Below are 23,886 nucleotides of genomic sequence, written 5' to 3'. Positions count from 1 at the left end.
ATAGCACCCAGGTGGCCCAGGCAGGTGTGGTTAACGGAAATCCTCGTGTTCTCGGAACAGCCACATGTGCTAATCAGACGGACGCCAACCCTGTTGACAATGCACCAGGGCCAGGTCAGGCATCCGGATCAATCATCTCTACACTTGGCGGCCTGGCTCCTGAATTCAATGAATACTCCACTTTAGACATCTCATCAGAATGTAGGGCAATCCTAGCCAAGGCCAGGGTGGACCCACCAATAAGACTTACAGGCTGAAATGGAAGCGTTTTTTTGTGTGGTGTGCCGTGGAAGAAATCCATCCTATCTCTTCACTTCCGGAACAAGTACTTCCGTATTTGTTGCACTTGGCAAATTCTGGTCTCTCGTATTCCTCCATCCAAGTGCACATGGCAGCAATTTCAAGGAAACACCGATCTCAAAACACTGCCTCGTTATATTCTACCGGGATTGTGAAACAATTTCTTAGAGGTCTGTTTTGAGCTTTTCCACCGGTGCGTAAACCTCCACCGTTATAGTCCCTAAATGTGGTGTTGGGGCAACTCATGAAACCCCCTTTTGAGCCAAACCACAGGGCGGGACTGAAATTCCCCTCATGGAAAACGGCGTTCTTGCTGGCTCTTACTTCGGCTAAGAGAGTGACATACAGGCCTTCACCATCAAAGAGCCTTTTCTTCAATTCACCACCACTGGCGTAATTCTTAGGACAAATCCTAAATATATCCCGAAAGTGCCCTCAAGTTTCCATTTGAATGTACCAGTCATTTTGAAAACCTTTTTTCTAACCCGCAGACGGTACCAGAAAAAGCGTTGCACTCGTTGGATATTAAGAGATGTTTGAAATTTCACCTTCAAAAAACACGGAACATCCGCAAATCAGACCAGTTATTTGTGGCCTTTGGGGATGCGAGGAGGAGCTTCCCAGTGTCCAAATAGACTATTGCCAGGTGGATCGGCCTGGCAATCCAATTCTGTCATGCTCAAGACGGTAAATCGCTCTACAACAAGATGAGAGCCCACTCTACAAGGGAGGTAGCCACGTCGGCAGCACTCTTCGCGGGAGTGCCCTTGCAGCACATTTTGGAGAGCAGCATATGGTCCTGCCAACATACTTTCACAAGGCACTACTGTCTGAGAGACGAATCAACATGGAGGCAGCGGTGGGGCAAGCAGTGATGAGGCATTTATTCCGTTAAGGAGAGCCTCTCTGGCCCTCCCACCTTCCATGAAAAAGGTATGTGAATTACGTTTCCTTAATCGGGTCAAGGTTAACTTTTCTACTTTTAATGATTATTGTGGTTATTATTGTTGTAGCTAGATTGATACTTATTGTGATGCTGATGGTTATGGTTATTGTGCCTATTGTTATCTTCCTGTGAACATTGGTATATTGCTATCGAATAGTGACTCGGAGTAGGGCTACTCCTATTATTGTTATTATTATTATTGTTATGATAATACAGCTAGTACCTAGTTAGACAATATCACTGCTCACTACTCTAATCCAATACTGGAGAAGAAAATTAGTTACTTACCTGTAACTGTGGTTCTCCAGTATTGGTATCTTTCATAGATTCACATCCGACCCACCCTCCTCCCCTCAGAGGCGCCCCTTATAGATGAACATTCTACTTCACACTTGTACTAGAAAATCTGAGGGAAACACCCTCTTTTGGGAGTATTCTGGAGGGTGTTGACGCCTGATTGGCTGTGGCTCAAGTTTTGTTCCTTTTTATAAAAGAACATGGATAGACTATAAAAGTGCGTATTTGGGCCATTAGGGCCTAGTGTGTAACACTTATTGCTATATGTATTTGAAGTTACAGTGAGGCTCCCACCTCGACGACGGGGATGATCCAAGCTTGTGAATCTATGAAAGATACCAATACTGGAGGACCACAGTTACAGGTAAGTAACTAATTTTCTTGTCCAAAAGCAAAGGTAATTTATTTTTGGTCACACAATACCACAAGGTACTAGAAGGGCAACCCTCCAGTATGAGGTAAGTAATACACTAATTATATACACTAGTAAACAGCAATAGGCATAAAAAAGGTTAGAAAACAGTGCAAATGCAGATAAACAATAGTGACCCCTGGGGGAGCCCAAACCATATACTAAAAAAATGGAATGCAAACACAGGCCCCCCCCATCCCAGATAAGTGTAATGTGTAGACGGGGGCTGGAAGTACAAGAAAACCACAGAGGTAAATAACACAGTACCCCCCAGCAACCAGAAAAGCAGGAGTAAATCAATGGAATTTCCCCAAATCACCCAAAAGGAAGGAGAAGAAAAGGAGACACCCAGGCAAGACTGCAAGAAACCAGCAGAGTGGATTCCTGGAAAGGAAGCCCTGTAGAGAGAGGGGACCATGTCCAAGAGTCACAGTGGAGTCACAGTGGAGTAGGAGCTACTACCCAACCAGCTGTACTTTCAGGAGTTTGTCATTGGTGATGAAGAGAAGGTCTGCACTACTGCCCTGGAGCTGGAGAAGAGTTCCTGAGGGATGCAGAAGATGTCCCACACTGGAAGGAATATTGCAGACAGATGTTGGTGCAGGAATTCCACAAACAAGCCTTGGCAAAGGCAAATATTGCGGTTGGCGGAAAGTGGTACTTCCAGGGACCAGCAAGGCCCAGGTAGACTCATCCCAGGAGGGGGGGGGGGGGTACTCAGAGGGGAACCCTCAGCGACACAAAAAAAAACACGGGAGCAAAGGCAGATCCCACAGGATGGGGACACAAGTTGCAGAAGGAGCCCACGCAGCACACAGAAGGGTCCCACACCGCAGGAGCATCACACAGAGGGATGTGCGTCGCAGGAAGCAGTGCTGAGGGCTGGAGCTGCATGTAGCCTGATGTTCACTTGGAGGAGATGCTAGCAAGCCTTGGCAGCTGAAAAAGAGACGCAGTGTCAGGGGGTGCTGTCATGCATGGAAAGGTAAGGGCGTACCTCCACCAAAGTTGGAGAGCTTGCAGAGAGGACAGAGGACTACTCCGGACCACTACCTGTGATGCAGGTTCCACGCAGCTAAAGATGAGATCCATGCAGCCAGTCGTTGCAGTAGGTGTCTGCGAATGCAGGGGAGTGACTCCTTCACTCCAAGGGAGATTCCTTCTTCCTTCTCGTGCAGACTGGAGACTTGCCGCCATCAAGCGGGGAAATGTTGCAGAATCTGGAAGGAGCTGTGAAAGCAATGTTGCAAGAAAAGTCTTCTTTGTGGATGCAGATTGTCAGTTCTTGGAGGGTCCAGTCGCAGTTCCTGTGGCTAGAAGTAAAGGCTTCTTGCAAGCCGAATCTGAGGACCCACCCAAGAGAGAGACCCTAAATAGCCCTGGAATGGGGATTGGTCACCTAGCCAGGTGACCACCTACCAGGTGGAGGCTCTGATGTCCCCTGTATGGCCACTCAAGTGCTCCCAGAGGTTCCTGCCAACCTTGGATTCAAGATGGCAGAAACCAAGTACCCTCTGGAGGACCTCTGGGCACAACCCCTGGGGTGGTGATGGACAGGGTAGTGATCACTCCCCTTTCCATTGTCCAGTTTCACACCAGAGCAGGGACTGGGGGTCCCTGAACCGGTGTGGACTGGTTTATGCACAAAGGGCACCAAATGTGCCCTTCACAGCATACAAGTGGCTTAGGGAGTCTACTCCTCCTAAGCCAGTCAAACCTATTTCCAAAGGGAGAGGGTGTTACCTCCCTCTCCCAAAGGAAATCCTTTGTTCTGCCTTCCTGAGCTTGATCAGATCAAGCATCAGGAGGGCAGAAACATGTCTTAGGGGTGACTGCAGCTTGGGCTGCCTGGAAAACCCTAGAAGACTGGTGGTAGCAATGGTGGGGGTCCTCTAGAGTGCATTGAATCATACTTCCAATACTGGAAACAGTATTGGGGTGTGATTCTGACATGTTTGATACCAAACGTGCCTAGGTTCAGAGTTACCATTATATAGCGGAACATAGGTAGTGACCTATTTCCAGTACACACGTAAAATGGCATCCCTACACTCATGAAGTCGATGAAAATGACACTGGAGTTCGTGGGGGCCCCTCTACTAGTGCAGGGGTGTCCTCACACACAGGTACTTGTACCCTGCTCTCTGGGCTAGGAGGGCCTGTCATAGGGGTGACTTAGTGACCCGGTGCAGCGACCTATGGTGGAAAAAAGGTGCATGCAACCTTTCACGCAGGATGCAATGGCAGGCCTGCAGAACACTTTGCACGGGCTCCCCATGGGTGGCATATTACATGCTGCAGCCCATGGTGATCACCTGGTACTGCAGTGCCCTGTGTACCATATACTAGGGACTTACATGGGGGCACCAGTATGTCAAATGTGGGGGGGAGGAAAAGGTACAGTTAAAAAGTTTTAAAGGAGAGATCGTAACCACTGGGGTCCTGGTTAGCGGGATCCCAGTGGATACAGTCGAACACTCTGACAACAAGCAGGAAATGGGGGTAACCATGCCAAGAAAGAGGGTACTTTCCTACAGTAAGAAGCTGTATGTGTAGTTTTTTTCTGTTTCTGATCAAGACTCTCCTTAATGGTTTCGAGGATGGGTTCCAGATCTGATGCCGAAATGGAAGGTTTGGTTGCCGAACTTGATATTGGTGTCGCGCTGAGGTGGTCAGATCCAAAGCAAGGGAGGCCGGGGTTCTCTGAGCCAATGAGGCAGATGGTTGGCTTGGCGATGAGGCTGGTCGGCTCGGTGTCGCAGCAGGAGGTTTCAGCTTCACTTTCTTTTTCGGTGCCGAGCCTTGGGGCAGGGCATCCTTAGCAGATGTTCATGGCCTACTATGGTCTGTTGGCCTTGGTGGCACTTGAGTTGTTGTTTCGGTTAAAACAGTGTCTCCTAATGGGCTGGACAGGGGCGTGGGTGAAGGAAATTGCCCCTTTTTGCATGGTCCCCCCCACTTTTTGCCTGATGTTGTTGCTAACTTGACTGAGTGTGTGCTGGGATCCTGCTAACCAGGCCCCAGCATCGGTGTTCTTTCCCTAAACTCTATCATTTCTTTCACCATTGGCACAACTGTGGCACACAGCCACGTACTATTGGCCATATTGAGTTCATTGGCTGGGAGTTAGTCATTATGAACTCCACAGCTTCATGGTTCCTTCACTGAAGAGTGGGAAGTTTGATATTAGACTTCTCAGATCAATAAACCCACGATAATGCCATTGTTGGATTTATTGAAAAATGCACACAGAGGGGATCTTAGCGATGCCCCCTTTAATTTACCCAACCCTTTAGTGTAAGGCTGACCAGTCTGTTCCAGCCTGCCACTACCCAACAAGTTTCTGACCCCGTGGGATGAGCGATGTTGTGCTCTCTGGAGTCAAGAACAAAGCTTGCTGTAGGTGGAGGTGCTTCACACCTCCCCCGCAGGAACCGCAACACTTGGCGGTGAGCCTCAAAGACTCAGGCCTCCTGTTATACTGTCTCAGGGCACTCAAATTAGTGGAGATGCCCCTAAGCCCCACTTTTGGCGGCAGCTCCGGCGGAAAATTAGGAAAAACAAGGAGGAGTGACCACTTCAGCTTGAACCACTTCTAGGGTGTCCGGAGTTGAAGTAACCCCCTCCTTGCAGAGCCCTCCATCTTGCTTTGTAGGATAGTAGCCAATAAGGATAGGAATGTGCCCCCCTTCCCAAAGGGAGTGGGCACAGGAAGGGTGTAGCCACCCTCAGGTACATTAGCTTTTGGCTACTGCCCTGTGACCCCTGTAGCGCCCCTAGATCTAGTATTTAGGGGCACCCGTGTTTAGTTTCCTGGTGACCTCAAGAAGAAAAAGGGTTGACGAGCTGACCCTAGAAATGAAGACTCCAGACAAATTGGCCCCTGCCCTACCGGCCCCTCTGCAGCTTCAAGACTCCTGCTACAAAAAGGCTATGCATACTGCAGGATCAGTGACCTCTACAACCCCCCAGAGCACTGCCTGCCCACCAGAGGACCAAGAACTCATCAGGACAGTGGCCCTGTCCGCAAGAAATCTTCCAGAAGGACTCCAGAGCTTCCCTGGATCAGCGAGTCCTGCCGACTCTGCATCAGAAGCCCACAGCCAGAGTCCAGGTGTCCCATTGGTAAAGAGAATGTCACCAGGCGCTTCCCACCTTGAGTCCAACCTGGGTTTACCCCTCCTTGCCAACATGACGATGCCTGCAGCCTAAATCCAGAGGATCCCCTGACCGCGACGGGATCCCACGTTGATTCCAGACACCCAAAAGTACCCCTGTATCCGCAGCCCCCTGACCTTGGGGAATCCAACCGACTGTCCAGTAAGCTCCTCTCCTGCTTGTCTAGCCTTTGGTTTTCTGCAGCTGACTCCCTGATACCAGCCTGTAGCTTACTTGTAAACCCCTGGGTTCCCCCATTGAAAAAGCTTTGTACCCCTGATGTGTTTGCATCCTGCACCCGGTTGCCCCTGTGCAGCTGAAGGTGTGTGTTTGGTGCTGACCTGTGGCTCCCTGGTACTCTGGTGCACATCTAAGCCTTCCTCCCCCGTGCCCTGAAATCATGGGTACTTACTTGCAACCTCTTTCTTTCTGGCCCTGTGTTGCTGGTGGTGCGCTTTTGAGGTCAACTTGAACTTTGACCTGTGGACATCCTGACCCCTCGAAGCCTGGGATCGTAACTGAGTATTTACCTGTAAATTGCATAAAAACTTTTCCTCCCCTAGCATTGCTTTGCTTCCCATGAGAAATTTCATTGTGTGTACTTTTGAAATTTAAAAGTGTTACTTGAAAACTGTTTTACCTGCAAAACCTAAATAAAGTACATTTGATATATAAGCTTGATAGAAACTTACAAGTGTACTTACCATCAACAAAGATCCTTTTGGTTCTAGAAATAAAGTAACAAAGTATACAAAACAGTTGGCCTGGAGTTAGTCATTGAGTTTGTACCTCATTTCTTGACTGTGTGTGTGTACAACAAATGCTTTTCACTACCCTCTGATAAGCCTAACTGCTCGACCACACTACCCCAAAAGAGAGCATTAGCATTATCTACGTTAGCCTCTGTAAAGCCTCTGGGTAATCCACTGGACTCTGTGCACACCATACCTTACTTTGGTATAGTATGTACAGAGCCAGCTTCCAACAAATGGGTACTCACTGCATACTGTCTCGAAGGAGGGTCCTGCATCTGTAGGCCAAACTTGATAGTCTGAGCCGGAGTCCTGGATGGAAGGGGCCTCTTCCTCAGCAGCCGAGGCCGGGTGCAGTTCTTCCTCTGTTCGTCATCATGTTGGCCAAGGATTTGGGGTGTCTCTTCAAGGTCTTTTCGCTGCATTCTTTCCGACGCACCCGGCACTCCCAAAATGTTTTCTTCTATCAAACAGATCACAGGCCTCAGTGTTCTTCGTTGTGGTCAGGAAACATACACAGGTTACAAACTTGATGTAGGTTGATGTGTAGGTATTTCGTGTGCCAGCAGGGATAGCATCAAAATGTAGTCGTTCCATTAGCAGTGTATCACTGATTTTGATGAGAAAAGGCTAGAATGGACAAGGCTCGAAGGCTGCGACTGAAAAGTGTTGAATCGGCGGGTGATGATGTTCTTGTGTTTTCGAAGGATGATGGTGGAATGCGAAGGAAAATACCAACTGGTATACAGGTCATCGACGGGAGCCAGAAAATGGTCACGAAACAGAGCTTGTCCAATCCAGATGGTAGAAAGAAAATCTAACAATGGAGTCGATGCCTATGCTCCTTGTCACAGATAGGAATCACTTTATCTGGTGACTCGAGAGACTTCTTTGATGAAAAAAAAACTTGCACACATCCACACCCAAAACTAGATGGCAGGAGTATGCAGAGCATGTGTATCTACACACATGCAATCAGTTACTATGATATATATGTTCGAGGTCATGTGTAGCTGCAGATAAACATGCTATGCATTATCCTGCCATCTAGTTTTGGGCTCGGAGTGTTACAAGTTGTTTTTCTCCAAAGAAGTCTTTTCGAGTCACGGGACCAAGTGATTCCTCCTTTTCGGCTCCATTGCGCATGGGCATCGACTCCATCTTAGATTGTTTTCTTTCCGCCATTGGGTTCAGACGTGTTCCTCTTCACTCCAGTTGTTCGAGTCGGAAAACTTAGACAAATCACCGAAATTCGTCGGTATTGTTCACGATCGCGCCCCATCTTGCATCGAAACCTCGGTACCGGCAGAGACACACCTTTGGTTGCCCTTCGGGGCACCCATGCCCAACCTGGGCCCAGTCGGCCCGACCGCAAAAAGCGTTGAAGCCTCATGGACCGGAGTCCGTTACCATTCTGCCCTCGGTGCCACGCAAAGTATTCCTGCACAGATCAACATTGAGTCTGTAATCTGTTTGTGTCACCAGATCACAGAGAGGATACTTGTGAGGCCTGCAGATCCTTCCGTTCCAAGAAGACCTTGAGGGACCGAGGGGCGAGAAGGCTAAAAATGGCGTCCAAGAGCACCGAATACCTCGACGCGGAAGAAGAGGAGATGATCCACACTGCCATCTCCGTTCAAGGATCTGATTCGGACGAATTCGAGGTCGACCGACCACCAACAGCAGGCCAGCGTGTGAGTATGCCTGCCCCGACCCAAACCGAGACCAAGACCAAACAAAAGGCCTCGGGGACGCCACTGCCGGAAGGCCATGGCTGTACCCGGAAAAAATCAAGCGGTGACCAAGTAACACCTTCGACACCGAAAAAGGCCACACCCGCATCGAAGTCTTCGGACTCGAGTCGAGACACAGTCTCCGAAAAAATTCAACACAGAATCGTCGAGTCGAGACCCCGAAAGACTCTTTCGGAACCGAGGCCTACTATCACCATGAGCATTTTGGTACTGAATAAAAACTGCTTCGGAGCCTAAAAGAGCATCATATACTGAGGAACATGGACTTTCTAAACAGCTTAAAGAAAGCCATAGATTTGAGGAAGAACTTCAACAAATGGAGGAATTTGATGAAAGACAAGCCAGGATACAGATCCACAAGGATACTGGAAAGGTCCTAACAGCACCTCCCCTCATATTTAAAAAGAAGCTGCCATTCCATGGACGTATGGACACTAATCAACCAAAGGCTTAAGGACCAAGAGAGCGATCTCTGCCATGCCAGTTTTCTCCAGAACAGTCTCCTCATTCTCCTCAAAGACCTGTATCTCCACCTGCTACACCTACTGCACAGTCACCCACACACACTATGCAGTCACATCAGGACACTGATCCGTGGGATCTTTATGATGACCCTGTGTCAGACAACAGCCCAGAGTACTATCCGTCTAAACCCTCTCCACCAGAAGATAGCACCTCCTACACACAGGTTTTGTCTAGGGCTGCAGCTTTCCACAATGTGAGCATGCATACTGAACCACTAGAGGACGACTTTCTTTTTAATACGTTATCCTCAACACACACAACATACCAAAGCCTACCCATGCTCCCGGGTATGCTCAAACATGCTCAACAGATTTTCCAGGAGCCTGTTAAAGGAAAGGCCATAATCCCTACGGTTGAAAAGAAGTATAAACCACCACCTTCTGACCTAGTATTTATCACGCAACAGCTGCCCCCAGATTCGGTAGTGGTCAGCGTGGTGAGGAAAAGAACGAACTCGCAGTCCTCTGGAGATGCACCCCCTCCAATCAGGTGTAAGTACTGTTGCGGTTGTATTTAATGATTTAGCAAGTAACACTTTTACTCAAATACAATTGTATGCGGTAAAGGTTCCTAGAAAGAGACTGCAAAGGGGGGACAAGTATGAGAGCTCCCAATTATGGGGCTTGGTTGGTGGGGGCCCTGTGTGCAAGTGAACACCTTTGAATGTTGTGAACTCTGGCCGTGGAGTTTGGGTGCAGCAGGTGTTTGTCGTTGGTGCCCATGCATCAAGGTGCCCATTGTTCTTTGGTGGGCCGGCAAGAAGAGGGTCCAAACAAGACAGCTGGACTCCTCTGGATGATATCCTTCACAATACTTATGTCCTTCAATGGCTAGTCTTCAGATGCAATGTTGGAATCCGAATCAGACTTCATTAAGCCTTGTCTGCTGCAAGGGTTCTGGTATTCCAGGTTATTGGTGCAGGACGGCTCCGGTTGGTCCTGGTGTGTCTTCACTTGTTTGGGAGACTGGACTGGCCCCTTGGAGCATGGTAACCTCCTCCTGGGTGGCTGCTGCTTCAGCAGAACCGTGAGCTAGACGTTACAGCTGGTTCCTGCAGGAAGCAGGGAAAGTGGTTCCTTTACTCCAGGGGAGATGCTGACGGGATGGTGAAGTGCTGGAGAACTGCCGAGGCTTTTGGAGTTCCCACAGCTGCAGGACAGGTCAATGTTGCGATTGTCGACACAGAAGCCGGCAGGGTTTCACACCAAAAGCCCACTAGTTGTCCACAGTTCTTGCTTCTTCGTCTGTTCTTTGACCTCTTCTTCTTGGGTCAGACAAATCTGTTCAGGGGTCCACCTAAATACTCAATTTAGAGGAATTTAGGGGAGTGTAGAGTAATAGCCAATGGACTACCCACCCTTGAGGTAACTACACCCCTTACATGACCACTCCCTCTGTGGAGTGGGAATAACCCTGTCCCAGAACTCCTAGTTCCACCAAAATCAAGATGGAGGAACCCTTTGAGTGTCCACGTCAGGTAGTCTACCATAGGGGTGTGGCTAACCCAAAGTAAAACATGGCTACTGCACAACTAATTTTCCCACCTGTCCTAGTGCCAAGTGGGCCTCAGGGCAGGGGGTGGCAACTTTTAGGTCTGGAGGAAGCTGGAGTTGCATACCAAAGGCAGCAGGTTCTATGAAGTCCCTAGACTTGGTATGCAGATTGACTAGCTATCCTGTGGGAGGAGGTGATAACACCTTCCTCCAGAGCAGACATTGCTTCTGCGCTCATTTTCTGGTCTCTCACCTCCAGGGGGTCAGGAACATGTATGTGGTGGCAGGCTGGTCACTGTCAGTCAGCTAAACATTAAGGGACTAGTAGGTTTCATGGGGGCACCTCTAAGATAAATGTCTTACTAAATCCAGGGTTAGTATCAGCCTGGTTTTATTAAGACGAGGTGTTTGATATCAAACACCATAGGGTTCAGTGAAGCCATTATGTAGCTGGGGTACTTGTAATGTTGAGTGTCCAGTAAATACCTTTAGATAGCTTCCCTGTTCGCTTGCAATATCCAGTAATCAAACTAGACCTCACAGTGGCTCATCTGCTCATGCAGATATGTCCCTCACATCAGATATAATACACTCTGCCTTAGGGCTCCAATGCCTGCTGTATGGGGTGACATATATTTAGATGCAGTGAGTGCGGCATGGCACACAGTGGGTATGCCGTGTCGTGTTGGGTGCACAAGGAGCAAGTTTGCAGAAGCAATAACCAATACAAGGAAAACAACCCTCTCAAAGTAGAGCGAGAGGAAAGAGCCAGGCCACAAAAGAGTCTGAAACAGCAAAGAGATTACTCTTTAGGGGGAAGCCACCACACTTGTAGTGGTCAGACTGTAGATCATATCCCACAAGTGGGTGGTGAGCATTATAACTCGTGGATAGTGTATAGAACTACATCAAATAGCTGCAGACAACAAGTGGAGGGACTGTGAAGGAGAATGAATGAGACTGTTACAACAGGAAATAAAGGACCCCTTGCAAAAGGAGGCAGTAGGATGTGCTTAGAGAGCAACAGAACCAGAAAGTGCTCTTTAGTTTCTCACTCTCAAACAACGTGACTTTAATACCGGATCCTTCAACAAGCTCACCAGGACCCACAAAATAAAGACAGCCATCTTTAAGACAGTCATCTTGTTATTGAGGAAGAACAATTACATGGCAACCATAAGGCTCAAGGATACCTCCTTCCACATCCTAAAGAACAGCAACCATAAGAAATACCTCAGGTTTGTGGGAGGCAACTCATTATCAGGTCAAAGTTCTACTATTTTAGAATGATGTCAGCAGCAACAGTGTTCTCAAATTGTCTTGCAGTGATGGCTTACTTGTGTACCCACATCTAGTTGGCTCGCTGGTAAAGGCGAGCTTGCAGAAACAGTGCAGCATACATCAAGTAATTGAGGCAGTGCAGAAATTGGGATTTCAGCAAACAGAGCGAAATCCTCATCCCAAAATATCTGAAGAAAAGGATCTTCTTTGGGTCAAAGTTAGGTTCACTGATACAGATATTGTTCTTTACCAGAGGAGACCGTGTCTGACAGAACAGTAATGAAACTACTGGGCATAATGGCTTGATGCATTCCCTTATTATCCTTTGCTTGACTTCATATGAGACTCCTCCAAGAAGAGGTGTTACGTCAGTGGTCAGTCTGTGGGAGAATGCACACAGCAAAATTGCACGGGGAGATACACTGGATTTCACACAACATGACAAAGGGCATACTTTTCAACCAACCATCATTCATCCTTAGTGTCCACCACTGTAAATGCATTCTGCACAGGATGTGTGGTGTTAGCTTAAAATTCTGATTCATACAATAGGGGCACAGAAGTAGATGTCCTGTTTAGTGCTCAGATGAGCATATGTCATTGAAGAATATCACCTCACTTAAGCAATTATGTGCTAGGTCCCCCTAAGCTCACCATAACACTAACTCAGCTCATAGTCACATCCCCAGCTCTAACATACTTTTACATATCCAACTAGCTTCCAATCAAAACCACTAACAGAACAGAAAGTAAATCTAGTATCCCTGTTATAATCCATCCTAGTACATTATGTTGCAGAGAATACCATAATCATACAAAGCATTTATGCTTTCTTTATTTAATAAACCTGGCTCTCCCAATTTATAAATGTATGCATTTCCATAGGCTATAGCATCTCACCCATCACCCACTCACATAAGCATTTGAGTGCCTTGTATTGTTACACCAATGGTCCTGGCTTTGCATTCTACAAGAGCCCTTGCCGTCTTTGAGTTTCTCATCTGCCCTTTACACCTGCAGTCAGCTAACTTTTCGTCTTATCAAAAGGCTGGCCTACAAAAGCTTTTTGAAGTGGAGTAACAATATTAGCACATAGGATCATCTACTTGTCATCTGTTTTGGGTTCTTCCGTCATGCTAACACATCTGCCAAGAAACTGAAAACCCTTTTTTGATCTCCTCAAAAATTTGAAAATCAAAAACATGATCCTGTCTGCACAGAGGGCTGCCCCCTCCTCTGTTCCCTTGATTGGCTGGACTGAACAGACATTCTTACCATCAGTCTCCCTTGATGACACCAGTCACCCACCATGGTCAACACAAACAGACAAAATGGCTCTTTCCAGTCACAGTCAACCAACCTCCGATCCTACAGCCATTGTTAACACGCTTTAGGGGCCAAATATGATACAACATTTTTTTTGCTCCTCTTGCTGTTCTTTTTGGCATCTTCTGCGCATGTATTAACTCGTATAATCTCCACTTAATATATGTTTTGCTGACAAAGCTTGGATACAAAGGCTAGTTATTGCTTTTTGTATCTGAGCTTTACTGTCCAGGCAGCAGAAATAAATGCATAGATCCTGTGTAGACTGGCAGAGCTCTGAAAAATGTAACATGAACCTGTGGACTGGAGCAACAACCACTGGAAGTAAATTTGAACACATACTATAAATTAAGGTCCACCCCTTAAAATGAAAACCGCCTGCACTGTGGTAAAATATCAAAGTAATCATCTGAAAAGAATAGAAATTACATAAACTCAAGTTAATATACGACCAAGAACAACAAAAAAATCAGTTTTTGTCTTGTTATTTATTTTGTCATACCTTAAATTCTGTTTTTCTTTGTATCATGTTCTCTGTAACAACAACTGTTTTCATTGCTAAAATCTCTTCATTTAAAAAATATATTCTGTACTTCAATGTTTTTTTTCTGTTTGGTAGACATATTTTCCTTTTGACTATTTTGGATTTAAATTTTATTTGCAGACAGGTGCTTTAGTTCACAGTTATAGGGGAACAGGAGGAATTTTTGAAGTGTGTTGGAATGCAGCAGGGGACAAAGTTGGAGCCAGCGCATCAGATGGTTCAGTAAGTATAATGGTTTGTTAATCATCAAAATATCTTGGAAGTCGAACAACATAGTTAATAGTTTAAATGCTTTTGAATTGTTCTTAAATATCGAGTAAGCTGCTCATGCTCTCACAAAACTAGAAATTAAACATAGAAATTGATGTGCAGGAGTTTTGTTAGTAGTACCCTTTTACCGTATATTGTTCCAAGGGCTTGGCAGTATTTTTTCCCCGGCTAAGTAGAAACTGGCCTCCTCTTAAAGTCCACACATCCACTTCTGCCTACCATGGATAAATTAAGAAAGCAGGAACCAATATCTTCCCTGTAAACTAGTTCCTAATAGAAGCCCTCATCCTGCTTGGACCAGACCCTGAGACCCCTAACAATCCGGCAATAACCCACCTCACCCTCCCTGGCAGGCCACACCTCACTCACACCATGACATGCAGTTCTTGATCAGCTTAGAGGCATCCCCATTGCGGGTGGGCAGTTTTTCGATGGAGCAGTCTGGCAGCAGTGAAAGACAAGACTGTCAAGGGGAGGGAGCAAACAGACCCATAGAGGCAAAAGGAAGCTAGGCAGGTATTTCATGTAGTGCCTCAGACAGGTCACTTTATGAAATCTGCCCCTATTCTGGAGACCGCATGCTGAGTAGATTATGGTCAATTTGAAATACCAATTTTTGTCCTGCAGACTAACCCTTTACAAAGGTAAGATTTGCTTTTAGGCCAAAAAGTGTCACCTAGCCTTTGTTGCTCCATTTTTCCCAAAAAAATCTGGTTTCCACAGTGGCCTTTCTGGACTCTTAAATCACAAAACATGGAGAACGATTAGGCTGCAAAGTGGTGTCTGAAACTGATCTGCCTTTCACCCTGTTATGGACTTGTGTTAAACCCTGTAGTCTTGCTGTTTGACACTGAAAGAAATGGCTGTATATGCTAGTATAAACTGTCACCACAGCTAAACAAATAGGAGTTCACATCTGGTAAGGAAGAAGTACATGTTCAATTGTGAAAGCAAAGATTTTTTGGAAGAAGCTACTAACATACTCAATCTCTATTTTATTTTCAGTCAGTTCCAATGGGTCAACAAGTTGGATTGCTGGACCTACTGGAACTGGCCCAAAATATAATAGAGATTGGGTGCACAGATCAATTAGCCAGTATATTCTAAATTTGGGACAGCATAAAATGATAGACTTGGGTGAATGTCTTGTGTATTGTCGCTCAGATTTTCTGTTTTTAATTAATCTTATTGTAGCGGCTCTCCGCTGGGTTGACTAGTCTTTTTTTAAATCATTTTTATTTTTGTACTTTTATGGGAATATTTATTAAATAATTTTCTATTATATTCCTTTATTGAGACTGATTATTGGAGTGAATGAGTGCTTGAGTAGTGTATTGAGTAGTGTATAGTCTTTTGTTCCCCCTAGGGGTTAATTCCTCTAATCACTGTTATGGTGCCCTGTCCCCTTGGGGTGATAGGTTGAGTGGGGCCCTCTCTCCCTCATGGTTTTGGAATACATAGTACAATCCTTAAGAATATCAGCCATACCCAGGAGAAATGCACTGGTATGAGTACTTGGGTAAGCCAGCGGACTGGCCACATCTCCAGATACAGGAATGCTTTCTCCCCCTACCATCGCTACAGAGGATGGAGCTTGTTATGCAATTGTGGTGAGGATTGCGGCTGAGGTCCTGATCCTTCAGCTACCCTTGGTGGCCTGGCGGTAAAGATTAATCTCTTGACAGAGGTGCGGGATACAAGAGGTTCCAGCTCAGAAACCCTGCTCCCATTCAGTGATGCCCTCACTGATGTCCTTCTGGGTACCTGGTCCTAAGCCAGCACATGGGCTCCTGTGAATAGGACGATTGCCTGTTGACATCGCCCTGCGGCTGGGGACCTAAGTTTCCTGATGCAACACCTGAGAGCTTGGTGATCCAAGCTAAATACTTCCTATTGAGCGTTCCCTACCACGCCCCCGGATAGGGAATCCAAGAGGCTGAATTAATTTGAGAAGAAGTTTTCTTCCGCCAGTCTTGCATTTCGGTCTGTGAACACTTTATATTGTTTGGGCCGTTAATTCCACATGCTGTGGGACTCTGTTGCTCAAGTGCTGCCACAAGTCCATTTGGAGGCCCAGGCTGTACTCTCTCAGGCTGTTGCCAATGAGAGACGCAGCAAAGTTCATGATCTGTTGCAGACTTGATACGACTGGCTTTCTAGGCAGAGAGGTTTGAACAACAGTGGCCCTGAGGTGCTACGTTCGGCTTTTCGGGGCATGTCTAAGCTTCCCTGATGGACATGTCCTTTGATGGTACCAGTCTCTTCAGACACAAGGCAGATTTGGCACTTGTGCACTTCAAAGATCCTCGTGCTGCGATCAGGTCCTTGGTCCACTTGGCGGCCCCTTGCCCTCAGATTTGCCCCCCCTCCCCAACACCCTCTTTTGCTATATATATCCAGCCACTGTGCCGCACATGGGGCCCTCTCTCTACATGGCAGAGGGTGCGAGACTCACTGAACTCCTGGGTGAGGTGGCCAGTGGTCTAGTTCACTATAAACATGCAGAAGTCTCACCTGACTCCCTCCCAGATGCTCCCTTTCATTGGAGCTGTTCTGGATACAGTGCAGCTTCGGGCTCATCCTTCTGAACGCGAGTCAAGGATATTCAGACTGATACCAATGTTTCAGCCTCTTTCCTGGATTACGGTGAGAATGATTGAGGCTGCTGAGCCTCAAGGCCTCCTGCATCCTGCTGAAGACACATGCCAGATGGCATATGCAAGCTTTGCAGTGGGACCTGATGTTCCAGTGGTCGCATCAGGGGAATCTTTCTGACATCGTCCAGATCTTGGAGGGAACTGCGAAAGATCTGCAGTGGTTAATGAACTGCGATTGAGCCAGAGGCAGGTCCCTATCCCTTCCCAACCAGGTCTGACAGTAGTGACAGATCTCTCTCCTGGGATGAAGCGGCCATCTGGGAGGGATGGACATCAGAGGAATTTGGTCTCTGGCGAAAGCAGGACTCAACATCACCATGTTGAGTTCTGTGCAATCAGACTGGCATTGAAAGCCCTTATTCCCTCTATCAAGGGAAGGATGGTGCAGGTGTTCACAGACAACACCACTGCCATGTGGTACTGCAACAAGAAGGGCAGGGTGGGCTTGTGGACCCTTTCTCTTGAGGCTCTGCCCCCCTAGATATGGCTGGAACAGCAAGGCACATCCCTGGTAGTTCAACATCTGGCGGGCTCTCTGAACGTCACAGCGAACAACTCCGATGAAAATGCCTAGAGGATCTCAAATGGGGCCTCCATCCATATGTGGCACAAGGCCTTGTCAGTGGGAGAGCCTTGATTAGATCTGTTTGTCTCTGTTGAAAATGCAGTCAGCAGTTTTGCACGCGGGAATTTCCAAGGTGGTAGTGACTCAGGGACGTTTTTCGTCTAGTGGAATTCAGGCCTCATGTGTGCCTTTTCACCATTACCACTCCTGCCCAGAGTTCTCGCAGATCAGAAATGTCCAGGCCCCAGTAATCCTCGTGGCTCTGCACTGAGGCACAGAGAATTTGGTATCTCGAGCTGCTGAGCATTTCAGTCGAACCTCAGATCAGACTGCCCCTTCGCGAACATCTTCTGCCACAGCAGCAGGGGGAGGGTTCTGCACCCAAACCTGTCTATTCTCCTACTTCTTGCGTGGAGATTGAGCAGCGGCAGATGTCAGCTTTTGATCTTCCTCCTGAAGTCTGTAGCACAATCTTGCCTGGCAGGCGTCCTTCCACCACAACAGTATATGCCTGTTGGAAGAAATTTGTTGCATGATGCACAAACCATTCTGTTGACACCCCCACCACTTTCTTCCCCTCTCACGGATGTTCTATTCATTCTATGCTTTGCCCAGCAAGACTCTGCTTTGGGCACTCTTAAGGGGTCTTTGTCTGTTATTTCTGCTTTTTTTCAGTTTCCCTGGTCAATCCTCCTTGTTTGTCATTGTTCATACGTTCCTCAAAGGTCTTACTCATCTGTTCCCACCTTCCCCATTTATTATTCCCCAAAAACATCTGAATTTGGTTCTAACCTTTTTTCTATGTGTGCTTCTTTTGAGCCCCTCCGCAACTGTCCCCTCAGGGTTCTCGCATTGAAAACAGCATTCCTTGTGGCAATTATATCTGCCTGCAGAGTAAGTGAGCTGCTGGCCTTATCTTCTGAGCTGCTCTACCTGTTTATCCTGAGAAAGTGGTGCTTCGCACTAGGGCCTCTTTTCTGCGAAAAGTAATCACACCTTTTCATGTGGGCCAGTCCATCACCTGGCCTACTTTATGGGCATCCCCACATCCTTCTAAGGAAGTGGTGAGACTCCACTGAAAGAGAGTTGGCATTCTACCTTAATCGTAGAAGAGTTACAGATGGATGACCAACTGTTTTTAGGTTATGTGGGTGCAAAGATAGGTCAGGTAGTGCAGGAGACCATCTCCAAGTGGGTTGTACTCTGCATTAAGATCTACGCCCTGGCCAAAAAGCAGCCCTCCAAGGGTTTGCACACTCCTTCTACCAGAGCTAAAGCTGCAGCCACTGCATTAGCACACAGAGTTCTGGTCCTTAATATATGTCCGGCAGCAGTACAGGCATCTCTGCACGTTTACCAAAATGCTGCTGCTTGGACAGTCAGGTCTGTAGGGATGGGCCATTTCCTCGTTCGGTCTCTCAGGACTTTCTTGTTTGGTATTGGTTTGCAGCTCCACCTCCGGGGGTGGTATTGCTTGGGTATTGTGGTATTCTCATGTTGTGGAAGCGCGTTCTGTGCGTGCTATGAGCACGAGTGCGAGAATGACGGAGAAGGGAAGAATGTTGGGGAGATCTAGAACGGTCGTGAGTTGGGGGAGAGCGACGGTTGAGACTGGGAGTGGACGTGGAAGAATGAGGACGTGGTTGGAGTAGGACCTTTCACTTGACGAACTTCTAAATAAACCTTCACCAATGTATACACCCTTTAATGGTTTAAAGACTACGTTTATCCTTCCGCTGATGCTTTCACAGGTATCTATTCAGAGGTAAGGAATCTGTAGCTAGAACTCTCAGATGGACAAGTTACTTACCTTTGGTAATGTCTTATCTAGTAGAGATTATATTTAGCTGCAGATTCCTGCAGTTTTCTTACTGACCCACCCATCCATCCTCCCCCCCCCCCCCCCCCCCCCCCCCCGTGCCAATGTTTTTCTAGGAGCAAGGACTTCTTTCATGGCCTTGGTTTTTGACACACCAGTGGTCGGTGATCTTCATGGCTCCACGCTGCTGGCGTGGAAGCCCTGAAAAGAAACTGGCATCTGTGCACCAAGGTGATGCCTATATAGGAACTGCAGTGCCATTTCCAGCGCCGATGATGTAAATGATGAACGCTTAGCCATTCTGCGCACCTACTGGTGTGCAGGGGTATGGCTCACACATCTTCCAGATCCAGTAGGACACCTGGGGAGAACTTAAAGGATAAGAAACTTGTCCTTCAGGTATGGATACATAATCAGTGTTCCCAAATAACTGGAAGTTGGGAAGATCTACTAGTTGTAACACAAAAGGTACAAGGAAAGATGGCATGCTGGAACATGAACAGTGTAACTAAGATCAGACTTTTCAGGCTAGCAGATCCACTACTGACACATTATACAACAGCTCGGAAGCACACTTAACAGCTCAACATCAGGGGACTACGGAAAGCAGAGCCAGCATTCCAGAACCTAAATATCCTGGAACTCAAGACGGTCTTCCTGGCCTTAAAGACCCTCCAAGTGCTGGTGTGCAGAGTGACGCTTTAAATCCAAACAGATACCACCACCACAGTGTTTTTACCTCAACAGACCTGGAGGGCCTATATCATATGCGCTATCAAATCAAGCTCATGAGATTTGAAGATGGGCCAATCAGGGAAGAATTACCTTCATAGCATTTAGGCAGGCCGAGCAGGCAATTGTCTGTGTCTCACAAATGGGAACTAAACAAGTACTTCAAAGGGTGTTTAAAGAGTTTAAAGACTTGTTGGCAACAACAGAAAATGTCACAAGCCAATACTTCGAATCCAGGCACCCACACCACTGATCCGTGGGAAATGCCCTGTTGATAGACTAGTCAAGAAAATGTGTGTACCTTTTTCATCAGTTTCCCTCATACCTCTATAATAAACAGGTGCACAGTCACAAATAACACTGATCTTAATTGCCTCACTTTGGTCAAGTAAAACGTGATTCTCTGACTAAGTGGAAATGGCGCAAAAAAAAACTACCTTTTCTCCATGAAGGGAGGCAGAGTCTACCACCCAGAGCCCAATAGCCTGAGTCTAGCGGCCTGGCTCCTGAGGGCATGGAGTCTGGACACCTAGATGTCCCAGAACAATCAAGGGACATCCTTAAGGAAACTCCAAGGACAAGCACAAGAAAATGCCACACGAATAAGTGAAAGAAATGTTGGTGTAGAGAGAGAACTGTTCCACAACTGAACACACGATACATTGTTGGGTACCTAGCATGCTACTAGACAAAAGCTTAACTTGCACCTAAGTAAAAATTCACAATATTAGTAGCCTCCACAAGAGGACATGTAACAAGATCAAAAGGTTACTCGAAGTAGCAGAAAGTAGCTCCACCCAGATTGGCACCACCATCCATGTGGAACCTAAACCTGGTGCTGCACATCTAATGACAGCCCACTTAGCCACCCCGTAAGGTAGAACTCGGGTTCTTAAACTTAAAGACCACCTTCCTAATGAGTATTGCATCGCTACACAGCGTGAAAGAACTGCAAGTGCTAACTAACCAGGAAACATACTAGTAAATAATACACAAGTAGTCATGTGAATCAGTCTACATTTCCAACTAACGGTCATACCGCAGTTTCACGTAAATCAAACAAGCTACCTGATTTCATATAGCAACCTATAATGCGAGCTGGAAAAGCTCTGCACGCGTGGGATGTGCGCAGAGAAATAAGGGACTGCCTTGAAAGGACAGAGGGAAACCAGGAAATGAATCCTGTCCAACATATCCTTAGGAAATTCAAACCAAGTCCCTTTTAACAAACGGGACATCTCAAGATGGTTAGCCCACACTGCAGATATGCCACCAAAAATCCAGTGTGCTACTAAAGACAAGACCTAGAGCATATTCCATAATGAAAAAGAGCGCCACTCTAGCCTTTCTAGCAAATGATCCAGTACATTCACCTCACCCTATTCAGTGGACATACAAGTGAACAAGGATTTGCAGATGGAACAGCGTACTGTTCTATAGTCCAGAAAAGTACAGATGGTCTCAAAGAAAATCACCTGAGATCACTCTCTAAGGAAGGATTTTGCTGTACTGTTGGCAAATCCCATGATATAGGATGGTAATCCTTATCCATCCTTAGGTGACATGCTTCATCATCAGGTTCCTCCACGCATCAGGAACAGTGGTTTCTGGGGCAGACTGCAACTCCCTTGAGTAAAGGAGGAGCTCTTTGGAGTGTTTTTAGTGAGAGAGGGCCTATAAGAGTTAATGGTGAGGTATGCAGAGTGCATGGTGAGTGTAGGAGAGGATACAACTACAAACGGTTTGTTCTGGAGTAGGTTAAAACTGAGAGTGGAGTGAACTTCAACCCAATTGGAGAGGGGGTCATCATGTTTCTGCCTGGCTTGTGACCTTACAAGGAAGTTCTAGGCATTCTTCAGGACCGTTATAAAAATAGTGTCACTGCCAAATACTAGAGCTGAAGTGATGTGAAAGTAGTGAAAACGTTAGTGACACACAGTAGTTGCGGTTGGAGTTCACTGTTGTGTTTTCCTAAAGGTTTAAAACAATACAGAGATTATTACATATATACAGCACTCTGGTGTGCTGGTGTGTCTTTAGTGTGGGATGTGGTCATGAGTATATGATTTATGCAAGAAACACGTTGTGCAGATGTGACAATGCTTGTGTAATATAAAACTGACCCACAGGAGTTGAATGTTAGGCCTCAAGTCAAGCCTACTTCTAAAAACAAGAAACCGAACTACAAGAGACAGAGAAGAAAAAACACTGTTAAAAACCTGCCAGATAAAACCTCAGCTAATGCATAATTTAAGCAGGTGTTGAGATTACTAAGATTTAATGTTGATGGCCCCAAACAAACAATAGCCAGTCTGCATTGTATATTTTCAAGTCTGTTATGTAACAGATATTTTGAGGGTGGCACTGTAATAGTGAGGATTCTTCAAGAGGCAACTAATCTGAATCATTCTCTGTTGTGGACTACAGACTACCACATGAGCCTGCTATACAACAAAGTGGAATAGATTTGTCCAATACTGCATCTCCGAACTCCTGGACCTCGTTAGGCCAAATGTCCAGGAAGTCAAACCTTGCATGCACTGCTGTCTCCTTTAGTAGCAATAGCCACTTACATGCAAAACACGGAACACTCCTCCCCCTTTTGCATCCCAGAGTTCAGGCTTTCATGAAGGGCCCCAAAAGAATCGCCCCCTCCTTCTGTCACAAAGACATCAGTGCCCTTGTGTGAAATTTCAATATGTTTTTTTTAGCCCCCCCCCCAATCCCGCTTTTTTGTTTGTTTATGCCGCTGCAATCTTTATTTCTCCAGTTTCTCTCCTGGAAAGTATCTTTCGGCATAGCCATAACATCTTTCGGATGCATCAGTGAGTCACACGTTCTCATGCTACAAGAACCTTTCATTCAGGTCCACAACGACAGTCATTCTTAGAACCAACCCAGAGGTCCGCCCAACAATTGTTTCCACTTTCCACCTTTCAACCAGACTGTGTGACAGAGAGAGCACCCCACATCCTAGATGTCAAACAGGCCCCCCCATGTTTTGCATCAGCACTATCAAGCCCACTAAGCTGACCAGTTGTTCATAGCCTTTGCTAAATCCTATAAAGACCAGCTTGTTTCCAAGGCCAGTGTTTCCAGGTGGATCAAGTGTATCGAAACTCAGCAGCCACTTGGTCAAACCCACATACTTTCACAAAGTATTATTGTGTGGACATTTTAACCTACCAACAGGCAGTGGTTAGGCAAACCACCCTAAAGACTTGGTTTCTGATATCTGCATCAGCCACACACTCCTCACTGCTATAGGGGAGTACTAGTTTACAGTCTGCGCAGTCTCTACAGCAACACAAGCTGCAAACTGAAAATATTGCTAACCCTTTAAGGATCTGTTTGTAGCTTCTAGTACTATAGATTCACATGCTCCGATCCTCCACCGTAGAAATTCGTGCCTCTACTTGCAGACCCCTTCCTTATTAATTAACTTCATTTCGTAACACGTGCACAAAACTGCTCTCATTCAAAACACATACTTGCTGTCACCACTTATGCAGAAAACAATCTAACATGGAGTCTGTGCCTGTGCACCTGCCTACTGAGGGTGGAGTCAAGGTGCATTCTGTTACTCGAAGCCTTTCTTTAAAGAAAAACAACTTGCAAAAGTCTGAGCCCCACACTAGATTGCAGCACAGTATGTGACTCTACAGCACAAAACATTGCAAACAGATGCTTACAGGATAACTAACATTTTCTTTATTCACTGTGGCTTCTGGGCAGTTGTAATTAGAGGGCTACAGCTTCAATATTCAAGAGCCCATGGACAATAACTATTTTGTAGCAAATTGAAGATCCTTGCTAAGAGTAAATTAATTTCTACCTGTATAACCACACAGCAGGTCTTACTGCACAGTAAAGGTGTTACAGCGCGCAAATGGACACCCTACATGTAAACACTGTAAATACCTTTAGAAAGCTGCTCAGCGACCTGGACATATCATTGACTTTTTTTTGCTTTTAGTTTACTTGTAAGCTATAGTTTTAAAAATAACTCCACACATTAATGTCCTTTTTTTATTCATTTTTTATACCTAAAATAT

The 23,886-nt window shown here is 46.4% G+C and overlaps 1 protein-coding gene across 4 annotated transcripts in view; it reads left to right on the top strand.

The window, feature by feature from the left end:
* TBL1XR1 (TBL1X/Y related 1) overlaps positions 1–23,886 on the top strand; it is a 411,343-nt gene that overhangs the window by 384,039 nt on the left and 3,418 nt on the right. For all 4 annotated transcript variants that reach the window (XM_069213060.1, XM_069213063.1, XM_069213062.1 and 1 more), the window contains exon 16: positions 13,909–14,010. In XM_069213060.1, the coding sequence (XP_069069161.1) occupies positions 13,909–14,010 (102 nt within the window). The remainder of the gene's footprint in view (positions 1–13,908; positions 14,011–23,886) is intronic.

This window comes from Pleurodeles waltl, chromosome 11 (genome assembly GCF_031143425.1).
Source record: "Pleurodeles waltl isolate 20211129_DDA chromosome 11, aPleWal1.hap1.20221129, whole genome shotgun sequence".
Lineage (NCBI taxonomy): Eukaryota > Metazoa > Chordata > Amphibia > Caudata > Salamandridae > Pleurodeles > Pleurodeles waltl.
The sequence above is the reverse complement of the archived record's forward strand: the minus strand, read 5'-3'. Positions and strand labels throughout refer to the sequence as shown.